This window comes from Lacerta agilis, chromosome 4, assembly GCF_009819535.1.
Source record: "Lacerta agilis isolate rLacAgi1 chromosome 4, rLacAgi1.pri, whole genome shotgun sequence".
NCBI classification, from domain to species: Eukaryota; Metazoa; Chordata; class Lepidosauria; order Squamata; family Lacertidae; genus Lacerta; species Lacerta agilis.
Genome location: NC_046315.1, coordinates 21,849,419 through 21,871,055, shown reverse-complemented (window position 1 = coordinate 21,871,055; position 21,637 = coordinate 21,849,419). Strand labels below are relative to the sequence as shown.

General features: G+C 41.9%; 1 protein-coding gene and 1 long non-coding RNA gene across 2 annotated transcripts in view; one reads left to right on the top strand and one right to left on the bottom strand.

Moving 5' to 3' along the window:
• The window catches only part of CRYL1 (crystallin lambda 1), a 34,874-nt gene that overhangs the window by 6,460 nt on the left and 6,777 nt on the right, over positions 1-21,637 (top strand). Inside the window, exons 3-5 of the mRNA XM_033146297.1 lie at positions 3,299-3,425; positions 12,384-12,545; positions 14,379-14,573. Coding sequence (XP_033002188.1) covers positions 3,299-3,425; positions 12,384-12,545; positions 14,379-14,573 — 484 coding nt within the window. The remainder of the gene's footprint in view (positions 1-3,298; positions 3,426-12,383; positions 12,546-14,378; positions 14,574-21,637) is intronic.
• LOC117045333 overlaps positions 11,211-21,637 on the bottom strand; it is a 48,490-nt gene continuing 38,063 nt past the window's right edge. Inside the window, exon 3 of the long non-coding RNA XR_004426418.1 lies at positions 11,211-11,375. This is a non-coding gene — a long non-coding RNA (uncharacterized LOC117045333). The remainder of the gene's footprint in view (positions 11,376-21,637) is intronic.

The following is a 21,637-nucleotide window of genomic DNA, read 5'->3' as shown; positions in this document are numbered from 1 at the left end:
ATATACATATATTGCCCAGGACTGGTATTAGGGGCAGACGGTGATGATGGCTTCACTCAGCGGCATATTGCTGGTGAAACCGCTACCTCCTGAGTCCCACTGCTACCAGTGCGCTGAGGAAAAAACAAGCTGCACCTGGACTCTGGCGGCAGAGGACTCGGGAGCCGTGGCGGTTTCACCAGTGATATACTGCTGAGTGAAACTGCCATCACGGTCTGCCCTCATACCGCTGCAGAGGGAGAGAAACAACCCACATCGCGGAGGCACAATACAGCTTGCTCCTCCCTCTGCTTCAACAAGCCCCATGTCCCTCCGGCTTGTGCATACTGGAGGGATATGGGGCTTGTTCAGCTGGGGGGAGGGCAGCGAGAAGGCTCAAAGAAGCCCTCCCACCCCCCAGCTAAGCCTTGGCAGTCCCCCTTGCCTGTCTCAAGGCAGCAGCGGAAGCTGCCTCAGCTGCCTCCACCTTTCTGTAGCTTGCTTGGCTTGTCACATACCTTCACCTTTCAGATGCTCCATGTGTTTGTTATTTTGTTCGTGTTATAAAAATATTGGTAACACTCAATGCTTATTGAGAGTTAGGAGTTTCTGTATTCAAATCACTCAGTCGGGAGTTGCGTAGGTGTCTTTAGATAAGATGCTGTTCTCTTGGCGTCAGCCCCACCCCTTGTAATATGGGATGGTGGCAATAGTGACCTGTTTACAATGCTGTTGTAAGAATTATTGAGATAATGCACATGAAACACTTTGGACACTTCAGCTGTGCTAAATTGTAAGAATTGAGTTGGTGCTGGCTTAAATTCCCATGTCCAACTTCCTGAAAACACGCATGATGTACCACTGAAATGTCACAGAGAAGTGATGTTTCTAACATTGCCCCATCTTATATCCATGTCGTTGCAAACTTCAGATGATGATCACAACAGTTATCCATACAGATCAGAGTTTCCTTTGTTGAGGGTAGAAATGTGATATTATTTGCACTACCAAAATGGCATTGCCTAGGTAACAACAGAATGAACAAGCAAACACTTGCAGAGAGAGGGTTCAGCAAAGCAGTTTCATGTTTCTGAGTGTTTGGTGGTAAGGGATACTTAAAAGTGTGAAGAGGAATGCATTTTTTTGTTTCTCCTTCAGAATTGATTTGACTGGACTAAGGGCTAAGCAAAGCCCCTTATCAGATTAGTGTTTCACTCCCAATTCCTTTGTTAAATTGTTTACCCTGATTTCTCTGTCTGTAATATGAGGAAGCATCTAATTGCCTATGGGTGATGGGACTGCTATTGTACAATATGAAAACATTACTGCTCTAACAATAATCAACATAAGGCTTTGCCAGAAGCACTGACTTGTGAGAAGGAGCGCCAAGTTGTTTTCAAGGTTTTGTTTCAAGGTTTTGTTTTCTTTCAAGGTTTTCCCCGCACCCGACCCGGTATTTATTTATTGCATACGACTCGCTTTTAAGTTGTGACCACTCTGCACATAACTTTAAACACCTCCTGGTGGATGAGAGAGTTGTAGGTCCCACTTGCAATAAACTGCATGAGAATGGTGAAAACATGAGCAGGTTGAGGAAAATTGGCAGATTGATGATTGGGTAATCTGTATGTTAATATTGTCTGGGACAGCACATCATGCTGTGCCTCCATCGAATAAGAGTCTGCCTATTCCTGTATAATCTTTGTTCAGTCATCAACAGACATGCAAAAGGTTTTCATGTGCTGGAGAGGCTGGAAAAGTTCACATGTTTTGTGATACGGTGGTATATAAATATTTCTATGAATAAATGGGTAAGATATAAAAAGGGCAACCAAAATGATCAAGGGGATGGAGCAATGGGGAAAGGTGGCGGCATTTGGGGATTTGTAGTTTAGTGAAAATACGAGTAAGAGGCAACATGATAGAATTATACATGGCACATAGAAAGTGGATAGAGAAAAGTTTCTTCTTTCATAACGGTAGAACTCATGGACATCAGTGATGGCTGGAGGCAGTGGTAGCCAGCAACTTGGATGGCTTTAAAAGAGGATTAGACAAATTAATGGAGGCAAAGGCTACTAGCCATCATGGTTGTTCTCTGCCTCCATAGTCTGAGGAACTAGGCTTCTGAATACCAGTTCCTGGAAACTGCAGGAGGAGAGAGTGTACTTGGGTCCTGCTTGTGGGTTTCTCAGGCTCTGGTTGTGAAAACAAGATGCTGGACTAGATGGACAATTGGTCTGATTCTGATCTGCTACCAGGAAAAGCTCAAGGTCTTGGTACTAACATATAAGGCCCTATGCAGCTCAGGACTAGGTTACTTGAGAGACTACCCTATCCTTTGTATGCCCAGGAGGTCACTGCGGTCTGTGGAAGAGCTCCTTCTGCAAATTCCAAAGATATCAGAAGTCTGCATCACAGTAACTTGGAGCAGGACTTTCAGTATGTCTGTCCTTTTTCTATAGCATTTCGGGATACAAGAAGAGCCCACCATTTGCACTTTCTGGGAACAAATGAAGACATTTTTGTTCTGACAGGCTTTCCCAGCTGGATTTCTGCCAAGGGTGTCTGTATTGTATTGCATTTGACTTTCAGGTTTTTTGTGTTTTTTTTTAAAGCAAGTATTTGCTATTTTGTGCTGTGTTTAGCCATTTTTAGCTATTTTTATTGCACACCACTTTGAGATGTTGGCATGGGATGCAATTAATAAATGAATAACAATGTTTGCATTGTGCTCTGAAGCATGAATCTAGAGAATGCCATAAAAAGGTAAAGGACCCCAGTTAAGTCCAGTCGCAGATGATTCTGGGGTTGCGGCACTCATCTCGCTTTACAGGCCAAGGGAGCCGGTGTTTGTCCACAGACAGTTTTTCTGGGTCATGTGGCCAGCATGACTAAGCCGCTTCTGGTGCAACGGAACACCAAAACCAGAGCAGCGCACAGAAACGCCGTTTACCTTCTCGCTGGAGCGGTACCTATTTATCTACTTGCACTGGCATGCTTTCGAACTGCTAGGTTGGCAGGAGCTGGGACCGAGCAACGGGAGCTCACCCCATCGCGGGGATTCGAACCACCGACCTTCTGATCGGCAAACCCAAAGAGGCTCGGTGGTTTATACCACAGCGCCACCTGCTTCCTTGAGAATGCTATACACTGCACCATATTTCACAAGGGTTCCGTTTAATAAGTGTGCATGGAAAAAGTTAAGAGTGCAGTAGGGAAGAACGGGTTGCCAGAATCTTTCCTGTGGTATATTTTTATTAGTATGTGTGATAAATAAAACTCATAATTCTTCTGCTGTTCTTCTGTTTTCAAACAGCAAAGAATTGAAAGAACTAGGAAAGACAGGAATGTTGAAAGGCTCTCTGAAAGCTGACCAGCAGCTGTCTCTCATTAGCGGCTGCACAGATTTAAAAGCGGCAGTAGAGGGTGCCATTTATCTTCAGGTGAGTACAGTACATGCTTGTTTGCTTGAAATGGCCAAAGGGAGGGAATTTTGTGGGAAATTCACTGACTTATTTATGTTCTAATCATTTGTTCATTCACCAGCTTTATCTCATAGTTGGATGAAACTAAAAGCACTGGCCTCTAAATACAGCCTTGACTATGCAGCAGCTAGTCATTACCATTCCAGCAATATTTTTTATATCTAATAGAGCTTAATTGACCCAAAATTATAAGTGGAACTCCTACCTCTTTTCATTGGCAATTTGTGGGCCAAGTAAACGATAGGTTTAAATCTGGTTTAAATCAGCCACACTTAATATGTAAAGTTTTCAGAAGTCTGGTTAAAGGAGGTACTTTTGTATAGAATCTTTTGTGGTTGGATAGTGCATAAATAATATACCAGATTTTAATAAATATGTGATCTAGCTAAGTGCAGAAATTGAAATTCTGTTGCTTCATTCATTTCAATTCAATTCAATTCAATTGCTTCATTTTACTGGAGTACCCCAGATAAATAAACTTAAAAGAGAAGGTAGTGAAAAGGGTCTTATCATACATTTTGCTACCCTAGCTGTACACATATTTCTTAACTCTTGTTTGTACATATCCTGATCTGGAATGAAGCCCTGCACTGGTGGGGGGAGGGGCATACTCTCAAAGGCATAACTATGCAGTTAAGGTTCCATGTAGTTTTGTGATGTAATACTATAAATAAACAGAATTGCAATACGGGTAGATCTCATCTTAGACTGATTTTACAAATGCAACCACAGAAAATAAAATAAATAAAATGGGCGGGAGAACAGGTAACACCTCCCGCCCCAGAAGAGATCTCACAGGAGCACACATGCAATCTTCCCAGAGCCTGGAAAGCAAGCGGGGTGGGGTGGGGGCTTAAAAAGCTCTTTCCGCAGTGGGAAAACAGTGTGGAAAGAGCTTTTTAAGCCCCGTCCCTTACTTTCCAGGTTTCTGGGATGATCTCACCACAACTTTGCAGAGCCTTCCAAAGGCCTCACACGACCTGCTCGGTAAGCAAGCTTGAGGGGCTTAAAAAGCTCTCTATCTTGGGGAGCTCAACACTGGCCTCAGAGAGATAGGAATGGATGTGCAAGACTATTTGGGGGCAGGGGTTTGGCTTTGCATAATTTTGCTTATACAATCCACCGCTTAAGACAACTTCTACTTGTATATTCCCACTTCTTCTTCCAGAAGAGGGAGCTGGTGAATTGAAGCTACTGCTAAAGCAAGCATATGATGACTTAAACGTATCTGACACTAACCCCTGACCAGCTTTCCCATGAGTTATGTATCTCACAAGCTTTGTGTATGGCCAGTGGATTCAGAGCTTTGACTAAGCTTTTTGTTCCACCATTTACATTCTGTTGCCATCCTACAATGGCCAAACTAGTACCGTGTCAAGAGAGGCTGTGAAATACCAAACATAGGTGACCGCCTTGTACTCACTCAGACCATTAGTCTGCACAGTTCAGCAGTGGTTGCCCAAGATTTCAGATGCAACATTCACAGCTCTGCCTAGAGATGCTCGAGATTGACCCTGGAAAATATATATATATATATATATATATATATATATATATATATATATATATATATTCATTTAATACGTATGTTAAGGAAAATGTAAGTTGAACACTTGTCTGGAGCCCACCCTATCACATTCTTCCTGCTGCTTGGCTGATCTCAACTAAAGCATCCATGACAAAAAACAAGCCATCTGACCTCTGCTTAAAAATATCCAATGAAGGAGAGTCCACCACCTTCCAAGAAAGTCCATTCCACTGTCGAACAACTCTCAGAAAGGTTTTCCTGATGTTTAGTCGGAGTTTCATGTCTTGTAACTTTAATTCATTGGTTCATGTCCTGTCCTTCAGAGCAGGAGAAAACAAGTTTGCTCCATCCTCCATATGACAGCCTTTTAGATATTTGAAGATGGGTATCATACCTCCTCCCAGTCTCCTCTTTAGCAATCTAGACATAACCAACTCTCAACCGTTCCAAACCCTTGATCATCCTGGTTGCCCTCCTCTACACAGGTTGCAGCTTGTCAATATCCTTCTTAAGCTGTGGTGCCCAGAACTGGACACAGTATTCCAGATGTGTTCTGACCAAGATGGAATAGAGTGGTACCATTACTTCCATTGATCGGGACACCATACTTCGTTGATGCAGCCTAGAATAGCATTAGCTTTTTTTGCTGCTGCCTGTTGAGTTGTCCTAAGCTTGTGGTCTACTAAGACCCCTGGATCCCTGCTCTTTAGATTATAATGTTTATTAGCTTGATCTCATCAAAAATGAGGGTCCCTACTGAGTTTGTGGACCCTCCTACTCATTTTTTCTGAATGAAGGCCTTTGACGTCTGCTCCAGTTTCCTGTCCTGGTGGCTCCAGAGGTTACTTCTGCTGTGGATGTGATACCCTAGCCCTGTCTGTGATCCTGTTTGTAGTATCCTTGGTTGTGAGTAAGATAAGATGCAATCATATATACGGTAATTTCACTGCATTCCTTGGAACTCCTGTCATGAACATTGTCCTTAAGAGTAGAAATTCTTTTTTAAAAACTTGTTAAGAGAATGTTAATGCTTAAAACTTCCTAAACTACATTAAACAGATAAAATCTAGAGAGTTATTTTTTGTTCTCCTTTGTTTCTTATTTTAAACTTTCTCTTTCCTTCACTAGATATAGCGGGTAAACTTACTTCATAGCCATAAAACATTAGTTGTCTAGCATACTGCAAATACTCTTTATATTAATTGATTTAGGTACAGTTCTTCCATCCCTGCTTTTCAATTTACTTGGCCTATAGTCACTTATTAACTAAGCAAAATTATTGGGAAAAGTGTAATCATGGTCTTAAATGTTTCCCACAGAAATCAATGGGGCTTTAAACTAAAGTTGCTTCCAGGGACCTTTGCTATTTTAGGATGGGATTCAATCACATACCAGCAAATCCAGGTTACACAATGATAGTTGACTGGAATGTCTTATACCGCCAGAGACCAGGTTCTCTAAAGGATTGGACTTTTTGTGCCAAAGTTGAACAATTCAGTGGGAAGTGCAGGATAACACGTACTTTGACATAATGTCGTTTAGCCTTCCTGCAATCAGATTGGAGTCAGTGCTCAAAACAAGTTGCCCAGAAGTGCCCTCATTCTCTTTTTAAAGACCATTGGTCTCGGTTGTTAAAGAATGGGCTACTTGATGTCATAATTCTTTTAATTTTATACAATGGTCATAACAATGTTGCCTTGGGGAGATGAGAAATGGGATATTCTTCTTGACAGCCATCTTTGCAAAAACCTGTAAATACCCTCTTCATATATCATTGGCCTCTATCCCATAAGTCCTACAATTGAACACATAGGTGTAATATTCGGTTATCTGCAGCCTCTCAATTTTACAAAGTGATATGAATGTCCACTCACTCACTCTCATTCCTCCAATGTGATGTTGTGATTCTTGAAAGTCCAATTTTGTATTTTTGTTGTATTTTTGGACTTTGTCTTTTGTTAGAAGATAATTCACCACAATTTTTTTTTTAATTTTATTTTATTTTATTTTTTAAATAAAAATGCTTTATTTTAATGTTTCAAATTATAATACATACACATATTTCCGACAAAACATACACAACCTACATACATTTTCCAACATCTTAAAAACCAAACACTCCACAATTAGTAAATTCACCACAATTAGTAAAGGCTCCGAGTTATTCAGTAAGTAAAGCATAGCTACATAGTTACTGGAGTGAATATTCTCTGTATTCATGGTTGACTTTATTAACACCAATAGAAATCTGATAAAAATCGGGCAACAAAAGTATATAGTCTCAATCAGGCATGACCGGCTCATTATTGTAAGACATGTTGTTACACATAAGATTCATTTGAAACTTTTTCAAGGGTTGTGTGGTTAATATGGATCAAATTTGAAAGTAAATTTGCATAACTTGGCTGCATCCCATGCGACGAAGCTTGGCCACAGCCTGCAGTTAGGCTGGAATCTGAACGACATGCCAAGTCACGACTTAGTTCAGCAGAGTGTGCAACAGCACGGCAACTGGTGAAGGAACAAAGCACCGTTACCTCTCTTGGAAGTGGCACGATCGCATGTTTGTGCCAAGCCATGTTCAATCCAGGCCAATTAAAACAGTAGCAGGCCTGGGTGAGGAAGAATCTCTTGCCACCCTCTCCATAAGACACTTTCGACATACCGTATATTATAAGGAGGGGCTCTCTTTCCTCCCCCTGCTTTTAATAACCTGAGCAGCCTGAATGAAGTGTTGCTGGTAGCAAAAGAAGGGAGCGAACATTTCCCTCTACTTCCTTCAAAATCCTTCATCCAGTTATTCAATGCAGCAGTTGAATTAACAGGGCTGGGTAATTGTGGTTCTCGTTTCTCGTCTGTCCTGTTCACACTGATAGGTGCATGGTATACACGCTATCTTAACTTATAACAGCAAGTGTTCCAATGGGATGAGGGAGGCTGTCATGGGGGGTGGGGGGGCTTTTTCAGTTATAAGGCCACCTCATAGAATATGAGAATGAAAATATAAGATATATTATCTTTCCATCCAGGATGTTATTTTAGTTCAGGGACACATTTCAACCATACAAAATACACAGAGAGTGTAGAGTAGGGCTGGGGAGGGATATAACCCAGGGAGAGTTCCAAGGGCCAGGTAGGAAGGCCTGGAGGGCCAAATTCAGACCCTGCATCTCACCCCTATTTTAGGGCCTTCCCTTGTTACTTCTCATAAGCTGAATTGTTTGAACAAGAACTCCTGCACTTCGTGTTCTCCTTAACACTAGTTAAATCGGAGAATTAGTACATCTGCTGTACTTGCCAGCACTTGCCTCCCATACTGCAGAAATGGTGCACACTCTGATGCTGAGCAAACTGAAATTCGCTTTTGCAAGCTTTGTTTCATCATTTCTTAACAAACGGTTAGTCCCTCCAGGCAGCTACAATTCTTTTCCCTTTCATACTTGCACTGTAAAGAAAACTCTTTCAGCGGGGATTTGGCAGGAATATTTGCTTTTGACTTTCAGGCATCTCTTGAAGACACTTTTTAGGCCGGCAGGCCTATGCAGCTGTTTAAAACGTTTTGATTAACCATTCAGTTTAATGATTATTTTTTTACTTTTAACGACATTTTATGTTGTACAGGCTGCCGTGATATCTTACGAGATGGCAGTATGAAAATACTTCATGAATAAATAAGCTTCAGGAGTTCTAAAGAACCCTTATACAATCCATCTGTTATCTGCTCTGAGTGCAGCTACCTACTTCTAACATTTTCCTTATATTACTTTTCATAGCTGCTCATGTAAAATTATGTGCAACACAAACAAAAATGCCCTGAAATGGATCTGAGTACAGGTCAGCACTTGCCTGCCATGCCAAAGATATAATTGTCATTCACTCTGTGAGTGTGGTATGTTTCTGAAAGATATTTTTTCAAACAAAATACCTACCGTAGCATAACACACAAATCTTAATGTTGGGATGTAAAGAAGTTCAGTGTCAACATACCAAGTAGATGTTGTCCTGTTGGCTGCAGGCATTCCCACATAATTCTTACTGCTTGCTAGCCCCATCTGCACGATACTCTCAGCACCCTTAACTGTCAGGTCTGCGTTGGGTTGCTCACGAGTAAGCAGGCATGAGTCCGAACTGTCTTTTAACAGTTTTATTGTTCAAACTATTTACAGTGCAGAGTGCTGAAAAACATGACCGTATCAGTCGCTAGCAGAATTCGGGAGTGGCCCCTTCAGGCTGGGACCCCAACATAAGAGTTTCAGTACCCGAAATCTCCGCCTCGCCTCCTTGCGTTTCACCCCTCTGTGCACTTTGGACGATGGAAATGGCGTATCTCCCTCCTCACCCGCTGAGTGAAGGGGGTGCAGGGTCTCTCCAACATCCCCAGAGCCTCTGCTCTCAAGCCTCTGAGCTGCATGCCCCTCCCCACTAGAGACAGCGCTGCTTCCTCCGCTGGAAGAGGAGCTACTGCTGGTCAGGTGGGGCCGGGGCTCTCTGTAGCATCCCAAGAGCCCTTCCGCCACCCTGCGCTTAGCCAAGGACAGTTCCCTGACATTAACAAACTAAACTTCCCAGGATTCTTTGGGGGAAGCCATAGCTGTTTAAAGTGATACGATACCTGCTTTTCCATGTATAGTGCAGATGGGGTGTTATTCATTGCAAATTGGGTCTTCGAAGTACCAAAAGGTGGTTCTGTAATTGCTCTCTCGCAGAGCTTTCTGAAAATCCAGGGCATGACTTTAAGCTAAGAGTCTCAGTATTACAAATTTAGGCTTTGCAGTATTAGATATTTCTAACCTTTACCCTCATAGGGCTGAACATTCAGGGAGGGGGAATGCCTCTTGCTATGAAGGGATGTTGGGATTGTAGAAGCTGGCCGCATTTGCAAGTCTGACTGTCTTGAGAACGGGGCCAATTCACACCATAAAGGTAAAGGTAATGATATCCCTGACCGTTAGGTCCAGTCACGGACGACTCTGGGGTTGTGGCGCTCATCACGCTCTACAGGCCAAGGGAGCCGGCGTTTGTCCGCAGACAGCTTCTAGGTCATGTGGCCAGCATGACAAAGCCGCTTCTGGCAAACCAGAGCAGCACACGGAAACGCCATTTACCTTCCCGCCAGAGCGGTACAGCATAGACACACCTTATACAGTGTCCTAGCTTGGGGGGGGGGGTAGCTGCGGCTTGTTTTTTTTTTTTTTTTTTTTTTTTGCCAGGGTGAAGCCTCCAAAGGGATGCCATTGAGGTTCCCAGACACTGTGTGTGTGTGTGTGTGTGTGTGTGTGTGTGTGTGTGTGTGTGTGTATGCGTACGCAAATGCACACAGGGGTGTCAAACTGGGTCTTTGACATGGGTTAAATAAAGCCTAGATTCACCCCTTATATAAATGTGAGTAGCTACCTCTGATTTTGGACTGATGAGTTCCTTCTCCTGGATCTCAGCCTTTTCTCCTTTTTAAGAAGACACTTTAAATAAATAAATAAAAAATTCAGCTCATGTGTAGTGAGCACCTCAAAATTACATAATGTAAAATTGTTCCATTTAGGTACAGTACAAAACATACTTTAGGACCGGAACAAGTTGACTTTTTCTTGGTGTTGGGCACAGAATAGCAGAGTAATTTACAACAGTTCAAGTGTTCATTGAGTTAACTGGGAATTCTCGCATGATGCTGCTCTGGTACTTTCAGGGACAGTGTATGCCTATGGCGCTGGCATGCGTTTTACCCTGAATTGTCTGCATTTACATTGTAAACCTGGGGCATGCATTTTTTTAAAAACCTAAGGGGGAAGTCTCAACAGTGAATTGTTGTTAAAGCCAACAATTCGGCATGTCCTACTCGGGCTTTTACAAGGGTCAATTAAGTTGAAATTCAGGTTACAGCAGTAGCCTTTTTTCCAAGTGTTAAAGTTTTCAATAAGGCTCTACTGTTTTGGTGCATATGAGCTGTGTGATCCTCAGCAAAACAGAAATGGGCACAGGAATATACAATGTCCTTTTAAAATTCACTCAGGTGGACTTGTACTGAGGTGAGCTGGCTTTTCAATACTGGGCCTATCCATTTCATGTTTGATCTTTTTCTCAGGGTGATCTGAATAGTTTGAGAAGCTCTGTAGTTGGTCGCAAGTGATGAAGCCCTGGATTAATAGCTGGTTTAGAGCTAAATTTTCCTTCTGTTCTTCAGGGAGTCAGTCTCCCTAGCTAAGAAAACAAATGCATGCTTGACAAGGACAGAAACTTTTATTGCACCAGTCCAACAAATTGAATACAATTGTGCCACTATCAAAGAAGCCCTCAGCAAATGGTCTATTCAGAAGCCTTGCATAATCATTGTAGGTTTGAGTTTCCAAGAGTGTTGAGCTTCAGCTCTGTGACTATCATCTGATCTGAAAGAAAGCTTTGGGTTTCAGGTGGAGAATCTCACAATAAAACTATTCACTGCTGCTCTTTTATTAGTTTGAACAAGTATCTACAGAGTTCTAGCCTTGTGACTTTGCTAAAGGAAAATATTTAAAGGTAACCCACCTTGCAGACTGAACCGATCCAGGAATAACGAGCAAAGCCTTGTTTTGCACCAATAAAGGGATGCATTATGGTTGGTTCTGATGTTCAAAAATTACCCTGTTCTGTCACTCAGAACTGCAGTGGTTGTTGACTTTAAACGGTCAGTAAAATTCCATCCTGTGCAAGCTTCTTCCCCAAGCCCCAAAATTTGGAGCATATAACATCTGCCACAAGTGCAGTGATTTCTCAGTTAACTGGTATACTTTATAAAATTGGCATTGTAAAACTTTGAGGAATTATTCGCCTCATGGGAAATGTGTTTACTCCAGACGGAAGTTTGCACATAGTTTTTTACATTATATAATCAGGAACACTGAACAAGATAAAATAAAATGTTATGAATTAAAGTGATTTAACTATTTTCTACTTATATGTGAAAAGCTTATCTCCAAAAATGCTTTATAAATGTATTAAATATTGCATCATCGGGGCATTTAAGTGCACAGACATGGCTATTATTTTCAACCTAGATAGTACTTGCATGAGATGAAAAACCTTTTTTGATTATAGGCAAGTCATAGAAGACTTGTTTTTACAAAGCTAATAAAAGGATACCACTTTGTAAAAATATTGTGATTTTACTAGCTCTTGTATCTGGTGCAATCACTTTTCCTTAAGCACAGCATCTGGAAATGTTGATCCTAAAGATCCATAAAGTGTTAGCTTGAAAAGTGGAAAGATGTAAGTTTTTTCGATTTATAAAGCAGTAAGCAGATGTTTGTTTGCCACTTTTCAAAACGACTTCTTAGTTTATTTCTAAAGCGTTTGTGAAATGAATGTACTGTAATGGGTGTTTTTATTAAATGATTTCAACATTTTTTGTATTCTAGGAGTGTACACCTGAGAACCTAGAACTGAAAAAGAAGATTTTTGGCCAGTTAGACATTATTGTCAGTAATGATGTAATACTAGGCAGCTCAACCTCTTGTCTCATGCCTACAAAGTTGTTCACTGGGCTAAAGCACGTTAAGCAGTGTATAGTGGCACATCCTGTAAGTACACTAAGATACTTCAGTAATTTATTATGTTGAAGCCTAAATTTGTGGTGTTCGGCTTGTATGTCGTAAGTACAGTTCTTACTCATTTATATGCAAGTTTTTCAAAGGGATGCCACTTTGATATGTTGTATTAAATCTGTGATGGTACAGTTTTGCAAGCCACCCTGGGAAGAGTGGTATAAATACAGTAATCAGTAGAGCTGGGCAATATCTGGTTTTCAACATCATGATATATCACCAGCTAAACATATACCAGTATATCACAATTAACATTTACATAAGAAAAGCGAGTCTGGATCAGAACAAAGTCCTATCTAGCTCAGCATTATGCTGCTTGAAGTGGCCAGGTAGATGCCAGAGGGAAACGTACAAGCACGACAAGAGTTCAGTGGTCCTTTTCTGCTTGTGATGGCCACCAGCTGCTTCTAGTATTGTAATGCAGCCATCAGAAGCTTTAAGAACATAATAAGAGCTTGCTGGATCATCTAGTCCAGCATCCAGTAATGTATGGTCTAGTTGAGATTCCTGCAACACAGGACTAGATGATCCTTGGTGTCCCTTCTATGATTCAACCAGATGTCTGTGGGAAACCCACGAGCAGGACCAGAGCACAAGAGCACTCTCCTCCCTCTTCTGTGGTTTCCAGCAACTGATATTCAGAAGCATTGCTGCCTCTGGTCATGGAGGCAGAGCATATTCTTCATGGGGTGGGTAGGCTTAGTGATAGAGCACCTGCTTTACATCCGGAAGCTCCCAGGTTCAGTCAGTGCCTTTCCAAGTTTAAAAGACCTTGGTTCGTTTTTGTCAGGGTCCGTTGTCAAGACATGCACCCAACCTGAGCTTTGGGAAAGACAGGAAACAATTTGGTCTTCCCTCTGTGAATTCAACACTCAGAACCCACACTCAGAACCCACATTTCCCTGAAACTTGTGGCACAAACCCTTAGTTCTCAAGTCCCACTTTAAGTTGGGCCATAACTAACCTACGCATGTGCAACTGAACCAACCACATGCTGCTGTCCTGTTAAACCCCTCCCTCTCCCCTCCTCAACTATTTTGCATGTGTTAAATTTTAGGGTGTAAGCTTGTCAGGGAAGGTGCGTATCCTCTTGTACTCTGTCAAGTGCCATCCACACTGACGATATGTTACAGGTGACTCCACACTTACGCAAGGGTTATGTTCTAGGCCCCCGCACACAGAAGTGAAATCATGTAAAGTGGGGAGCACCCTCTAAACACCCTTTAAACTGCCCCTCAGCCGCTCTCTCGTCAATCCATACCAAAAAAACACTGCATCCAAAAATACCCTCAACTAGAATTGAAGCTGTGGGGCTGCCAGGAGACTGGCGCATGTGCAGGAAAGCGGCTGTTGCGCTACCCTGCACATCAGCTGCTAGGTAGGGAGGCTAAGCAGCATAAACAAAGCCCCTCTGCACCTCCAGTCTCTTGAGGACTTCTTCCGCCCTCACTGGTGCCTCTTTGAGCTCTGGGAAGGGTCTCCCTTGCAAGCCACAAGGACTCTCCAGCTCTCCCTGGCCATTTCCAGTTTGAATTGAATGATTTAATTATTTTCCAGTACCGTGCATATATGTGTGTGTCCGTGAATAGAATGCTCATAAGTGGGTGGGTGTGCCCATATTATCATCTAATACTACTATCGGAGGGCTTGCCTCATGTCAATAATACTGGTTTTCATAGAATTGGAAGGGAACCTCAAGAGTTATCTTGTCCACTCCCTGAAATGCAAGGATCGCAAATTATGTTAACTGGCCTTAATAGTATGTTCATAAATATGTTTCTTTTCTTTCTAAATATGTTTTGTGTAAAGGTAAACCCACCATATTATGTTCCTCTGGTTGAATTGGTTCCCCACCCAGAAACTGAACCTTCTACAGTCGAGAAAACCTATGCTCTGATGAAGAAGATTGGGCAATCTCCGGTTCGGTTGACAAAAGAGATAGATGGTTTTGCTCTGAACAGACTCCAGTATGCAATCATTAGTGAAGCATGGAGACTTGTTGGTGTATGTATGATTTTTATTCTTTAACTGACTTGAATGTGCTTCCAGTAACTACATTGTACTACTTAGTCTGGAGATCAGTCTTGTTGAGCTCAGTGGAGCTTACTTTTGATAAATAGGATCAGAAATTTATTTATTTATTTAATATTACAAAATATTTTAATTATTTTCTTAACGACCCCTGTGCAATGACATTAACTAATAATTAGTAAATTCTATTTAAAAAGAGAGAGATGCAAGCTAAGTTGCACAGTAATATGAGGAACACTCCAAAACAATGCCATTTTCATTCAAGTCCAGAGGAACAAGGTGAAAAGGTCAGTGAGAGAAATATTGATTTTCATGTTGTTTCCCTTCGTTTCCTGTTGCATTCAGAAGGCTCTGGGTATACTTTATAACATTTGTGCTCAGTGAAACAACTATGAAAGTAATCCTTTAAGCAACAGTAAGCTCAGCTTTCAAGAATCACATCTCTCAACTTTTGATAACCATTTGATACAAGGGAATAAAAGACAAATTTCTCCTGCTGCTGCTTTTTTGGAGTGTAGTTAATTATGGCTTGTAGTGACATTGCTTGTAGCATTTCCCGCAGTGACATATTCTCTGATACTAGTTATGACCTCCTTGCGCAAAAAGGCAATTTCTAAATCTCCTCTCTTTGTCTTGAGTTTCAATGGTGAAGGCCATTATTGTTTTTCCTTCGTGTGTAACTGTAAACAATGTGTGATGGCAAGGAAGCATTGTTGTGCATGGTTCCCTGTATCTTTCTCTTGATACAATAGATCAAGTGTGGCCCTGACTATGGTGTTGGACTCCAACTCTTATCGTCACCAGTGGTCAGGGAAGATGGGAGTTGGAGGAGCCCAACAACATATGGATGGCCAAAAGTTACCCAGCCCACCCTCATTCTTGTGTGTGAGTTGCTTCACATGGGGTCTTGGGGTTAAACTGCATATGATATGGTTTCTAGCTCTTTATTTTTCTGCAGGAATTTTTCCATTTCATAAGTTCATTAGTAACAGTGTTTGGATGCCAATTTTTTGGCATCTGCCTGTCTTGAGAGACAATGGAGTGTGCCTTTGGGGATGAAATCAAACTGCTGCATTAGCAGCACTGAAGTGACCTCCCTGGGACGTAAGCCTGAGAACTGGGTACAAAAGTCCGGGACAGCACCAGAGGACAAGACTCCCACCCCCAGCCTCACTGATGTGGTCCAAAGGAAAGCAGAGCAATACATTTGGCACCAGCTTGGCTGCAGGAGTTTCCAGAAGGAGGCGTACAAGGCACCATCCAACCATCTTAGGGGCTGCACTCCAAATTTGTGTAGGGTTTACTCCTTAACCTTTTCTTCTCCTGAAGATTTCCCCCAGGATTTTTCCTCGGAGTTTACTCCTGAAGCCTTTCTCGTGAATGAGTATAGCCACAAGGCAACAAAGGTGTAGGATCAGAGTTTTCCTTCTCCTAGATGGGCAACCTTCCCAAGTTGATGAGCCCCATCTGCCCCTCACTTCCAGAAACTGCCTTCTTGACTGTTGGACACACTAATGGTCTCACCCGCTTATTCTGCCAGAGCCTGTCTTAATAACTTTGCTAACATTTTAGATGGCTTGTTACCAAATTCAAAATGTTTTTGTCTAAGAAACATTAAAGATCTCCCCCACTTCTGAACTTGAATTGATTCAAGCTGTTGTCTTGTACACTTCAATTGTTCACCTCCTTGCACATTTGTTTCGTTTGTGCAGTTATTGTTTATTGTTTAGTTTTTAGTTGAGTTTCTTGTGGAATATTCATTTTCTTTATACCTATTATATATGCCTTACCTGCATCCCATATAGTAGGCTATGAGACCTCTGGTTCCTTTGAGAAATATATTTTAACTCTTTACCAGTACTACTTACCAACTCAGGATTATTAAAATATGTTGCATCTAATCTCCGTTGCCTAAACATTATTTCATTCCCACTTAAAATAATATGAAGACAACATGCTGACAGCATAATCTATTCATGGAGTTTTATCATATTAAGAAAACCAAAGAAGCCCATAAAGCAATGGCTTTTACAGGTTGAGCTTCTGTTTTGAGTTTTTAAACTCATTTTGAAAACAGATGGTGCTATAGGGTGGGAGATGCTTTCGACACTTCAAAGAAAAATCAAGCCAAGTCTGCTTTTGCTGTAATGTGGGACATGCGACTAGTCACCACAGCATGACCTGTGACCCCAGTGATCTTGCAGGGGAGGAGATCCATAACTCCCACTTGCCGCATTGCAGTAGCAATGGCGAAAGGAGAAGCAGAAGTTGCTCATGCTTCCTGGTTCACTGGTGCTTTTGTAATGTGTGGGACTGAGTAGCTTATTTTTCTTCCTTTATTTTGTTGCCCCCAGAGAGACCTTTGGAAGGCACCATTAGGACAGCAGCTGCTTTCTTCACTGCTGGTTACCCGGCTTAAAAGTGAGCAGGATTGCTTCCTAAGGGAATTAGTCACAGGATTTGTAATTGTATGTTGTAAGACTGTAAGAACTCCTAAAAGCACAAAGAACAACGGGTAGTCTTTAAATGACACTCTTTTGGCAGCAGGGACAAAATTATTTGTGTGTCAATTCAACATCTGATCTGACTTACTAAGGTAATGTGAAATTTGAACTTGTCGATGGCCTTTTAGCTATAGACATGCCAGCTATTTACAGATTTCTAAGCACTTTTTAAATAAAGGCCTTATTCTGTTGTGGGGGGGGGCATTTTGAAGCATAATAACATCATACAGCAAAATTCAATATCTTGACATGTTTTGTCATTATTTAATTTTCCCCAGAAATAAAGGAGTGACACAGAAGTACACAAGTATGTTAATTTGAAAAACAACATCCGGACAAGAGCCTGAGAGCTTACAAAAATATTATGGCATCTGAACCATGGGTGTGGGTGGGTGTTAGGGATGAGGAGTAGAGTCTGAAGAAACATTAAGTCAAGTGTGGGTCTATCAGCAGAATTTATAGTTGAGACATCCAATGTTTTTGTGTGTCAGTCAAAGGAGAAAATAAAAGGAAACGGAGGACAGAGAAAGAGATTAAATTGGCCTGCTCAAGTCCCTGACAACTTATATAATAAGTATCCCGGAGAAGGGAAAATAGATTTTGTGCTTTCAGATTATTATTTTTAAAACCCTGCGCTACAGGAATGTTTCAGAAGGTGAAACATCTCCATATCTCTGTCTCCCTTGCTAAATAGCTATAAAATGATGAGGTTTGGAGCTGGCAAACCTCTAGGCCAGTTGTCCTCAAACTATCTGATGTGGCGGACCAACAGCTTTCTCCCCCCCCCCCCCCGTGTGCTAGGGACAGATACCACATTTGGCCCCTGAAGCATCCTACCCAACCTGGACTGTGGTGGAGTTGCCACAGACACCAGCCAATGGCTTACAGGCTGATACCAGTCCATGGACCACCACTTTGAGTAGTACTGGTCTAGGCTATATAGCATAGCAGGAACAGGCCTCAGGGAAGAGAAGTGTTCTTTATCCCTTCTCTGCTTCTGAAACCCCCCCCCCCATGCCTCAGAGAGGCCTAAACAGATCTACAAGGCTTCCATTCTGGCCTGTCAGGAATTATGAACTGGAGCACTTTCCCTTAAGGGTGAGGATGGGAAAACCTGTGACTCTCCAAATGTTGTTGGACTCCAGTTTCCATCAACATCTGCCAGTGGTGAGAGATGATGAGAGTTGTATTCCCACAGGATCTGGAAGGCCACAGGTTCCCCATCCCCAAATTGAAAGAACTGTTAGCATTATTCTTTCACTAGCTCTGATCCAACACCTATACCTGTTCAGACCACAGACAGTGGATGGAAGATAGCCCTGTCGTGGGAAAATAGTCACGTTGCTGTTTGTAACTCCTTTAAGAAGGTGGCTAGCTAGTGCAAGCCTAGCAGAGCATGGAATACTTTTCTGTTTATTTGATGAAAATGTTAAGAACTTACTCATCATGTCAAGTCTTGAACACTATATAGTAGGTGTTCTTCACTCTTGCAAAACCGCGTTCTATGTGGCATAGCAGTAGATATGCTAACTAGGAGGAGGAAAATTGTATTTTCTCAATGATAAAAAAAAAAAACTGTAGAGTTCCTGATATCTGCAAGCTACAAAGAAACTGAGAAAATTGCCAGTGAATGGAATTCACCAAACTCCTGTTAAGGACTTCTTTCAACACTGCTTTTGGTATTTAAGGTGCATTTTAATGGAATGATCTGGAGAGTATATATGTATGGTGGTATGTCAGATTGGCCATTGGCATAATTTTTTTCTGGACGGTATTTCTGCAGGGACCTACTGTATTTTTCATTCCATAAGACACACTTTTTTCCTTCTAGAAAGTAAGGGGGAATGTCTGTACGTCTTATGGAGTGAATGTGTAGTCGATCGCTGGCTCCCTTTCTGGCCCCGCCCCCTTGCCCAGGCCTCCATTGTTGAATGTTCTGTAGAAGGAGGCTGTTTGTTTCCCCAGAGACATGTGACTGGCTGATTAGATTATCTGTCTGGAAACTATAGAAACTGCTCCTTTTCCTTTCCTAAAGAAGCTGAAGAACTGTGAGTTGAACCCCATAAAAACAGGATTTCCCCCCTTTGCAAAGTAAGCTCAACTACTTTGAGCTAATCCTTAAAATGGGGGGCTTTTCCCCTTTGCAAAAGAAGCTGCACAACTGTGAGCTGATTTCCCCCCCCCCCTTTCCTCCTCTAAAAACTAGGTGCGTCTTATGGTCAGGTTCGTCTTATGGGGCGAAAAATACGGGTATATTGCTGCGTATCTTTTTATATAACTTCTAGAAAAATGTCCACCATAGCTCTGTTTCTTCAGAATGGCTCCAAACAGCACAATTCACTGAACGTGCAATTACATGCCAGTTCAACTGGTGATGCAGGATTGTGGTTTCTGCTATTAGTGTTACAGTTCTGCATTGCCAACTAAACAGGGACAGAGCTGTGTATCTGTAGCCCTCTGGAAATGAGGGCTGCCTTTCTGTAATTTTATTAGGCTACAGAAGCTGTTCAGTATGCCACAATGGAATGTGACTTTCTTAGCTAAGAATATGTATTCTAATCTAAGCTTTATAAAAAATGGGGGGAAACCCCAGCTTTGTAAATATGTTAGGGATAGCCTTATAGAAATTTTCAGTAGCCTGTGGAACAGACAAGAGGATGCACTTGTCCTAACCTGTTTTTAGGGTGTGCTGCTATTTCTTGGAAATTTACCCTGTAGATGTAACTGAGCTTTGAACAGCACTTCGTGACGGATGCCACATAGGAGATTTGGGAGTTTCCTGAAAGCGTTGGCATGTTGAAGCCATGCAAATTGCCTACATGATGCAAGCAGCTTCTCATAGCAGTTGTGTGGCACCTGCATTGTCTGTATTCAATCATCTTGTTCCAATCATGAAGACGCATACCTGGGAGAATTCCATTTTAAAAGACACTGGATGAAATGCTTTTAAAGCAAAAGTTGTACTGTAGTGGAAACCATAATTGTTCATAAGAAGTGAAAGTGGGACAAGAACGCTTAACATTTCTTCTGAAATTCTGCTCTCTTATAATCTCTGCCCTGCCCCCACCCTGCAGGATTGCACTAATGTGCCTTGCATAAACTAGAAAGTCATTACTTACGTACAATGTACAGAGCAGCTTCATTATGGTTTATGCTGCTAAGTCTTTTTGGTTGTAGCTACTAGCATCAAATTTAAATGCTCATTCTAAAAAGTCAAATATTCTAATAATCCAAAGTATACAGTTTGATATCCAAAGCTGTTCACTCTGGTCTCTTCCCACTCCCTGCTGTCTATGTCGTGGTCATCATCATCATAAAATATTTGTACCCTACCCAACTGACTAGGTTGCCTCAGCCATCTGGGTAACTTCCAACATATATAAAAACATAATAAACATTTTAAGAACTTCCTGCCTTTCCTCTTTCCCCCCAGATCTCAGTTGATAAGTTAACTAACCTAGTTTATTCTTGCCCCTCCCTATGTCCCCTGTGATCCAATCTCTCCTTTTGGTAGCCTTCCTCTCTTCCCATAATCGGCCCCTATCTCCCACTTCTTCAAGCATGCCAATGTCCCACTCTTCTAAAAATAAGCAAATAAATAGAAGATAAGTGAATGTATTTTTTAAAATCATCTCCAGCTTTTCCTCTGTTTTCCTCTCTGCGTTGATACATGCGGACCCCATGTTTCCTCATTAAATCGCATGGCTTTTGGTACCACCTATGCACAGATGATATGGATATGGAATAACTGATTGGTTCAAAATTGGGAAAGGAGTACGACTAGGCTGTATATTGTCTCCCTGCTTATTTAACTTATATGCAGAATTCATCATGCGAAAGGCTGGACTGGATGATTCCCAAGCCAGAATTAAGATTGCCTCAGATATGCTGATGACACAACCTTGATGGCAGAAAGTGAGGAGGAATTAAAGAACCTTTTAATGAGGGTGAAAGAGGAGATTACAAAATATGGTCTGAAGCTCAACATCCAAAAAACTAAGATCATGGCCACTGGTCCCATCACCTCCTGGCAAATAGAAGGGGAAGAAATGGAGGCAGTGAGAGATTTTACTCTCTTGGGTTCCATGATCACCGCAGATGGTGACAGCAGTCACAATTTTAAAAGACGCCTGCTTCTTGGGAGAAAAGCAATGACAAACCTAGACAATATCTTAAGAAGCAGAGACATCACCTTGCCGACAAAGGTCCGTATAGTTAAAGCTATGGTTTTCCCAGTAGTGATGTATGGAAGTGAGAGCTGGACCATAAAGAAGGCTGATTGCCGAAGAATTGATGATTTTGAATTATGGTGCTGGAGGAGACGCTTGAGAGTCCCATGGACTGCAAGAAGATCAAACCTATCCATTCTGAAGGAAATCAGCCCTGAGTGCTCACTGGAAGGAAAGATCCTGAAGCTGAGGCTCTAATACTTTGGACACCTCATGAGAAGAGAAGACTCGCTGAAAGAGACCCTGATGTTGGGAAACATGGAGGACACAAGGAGAAGGGGACGACAGAGGACAAGATGGTTGG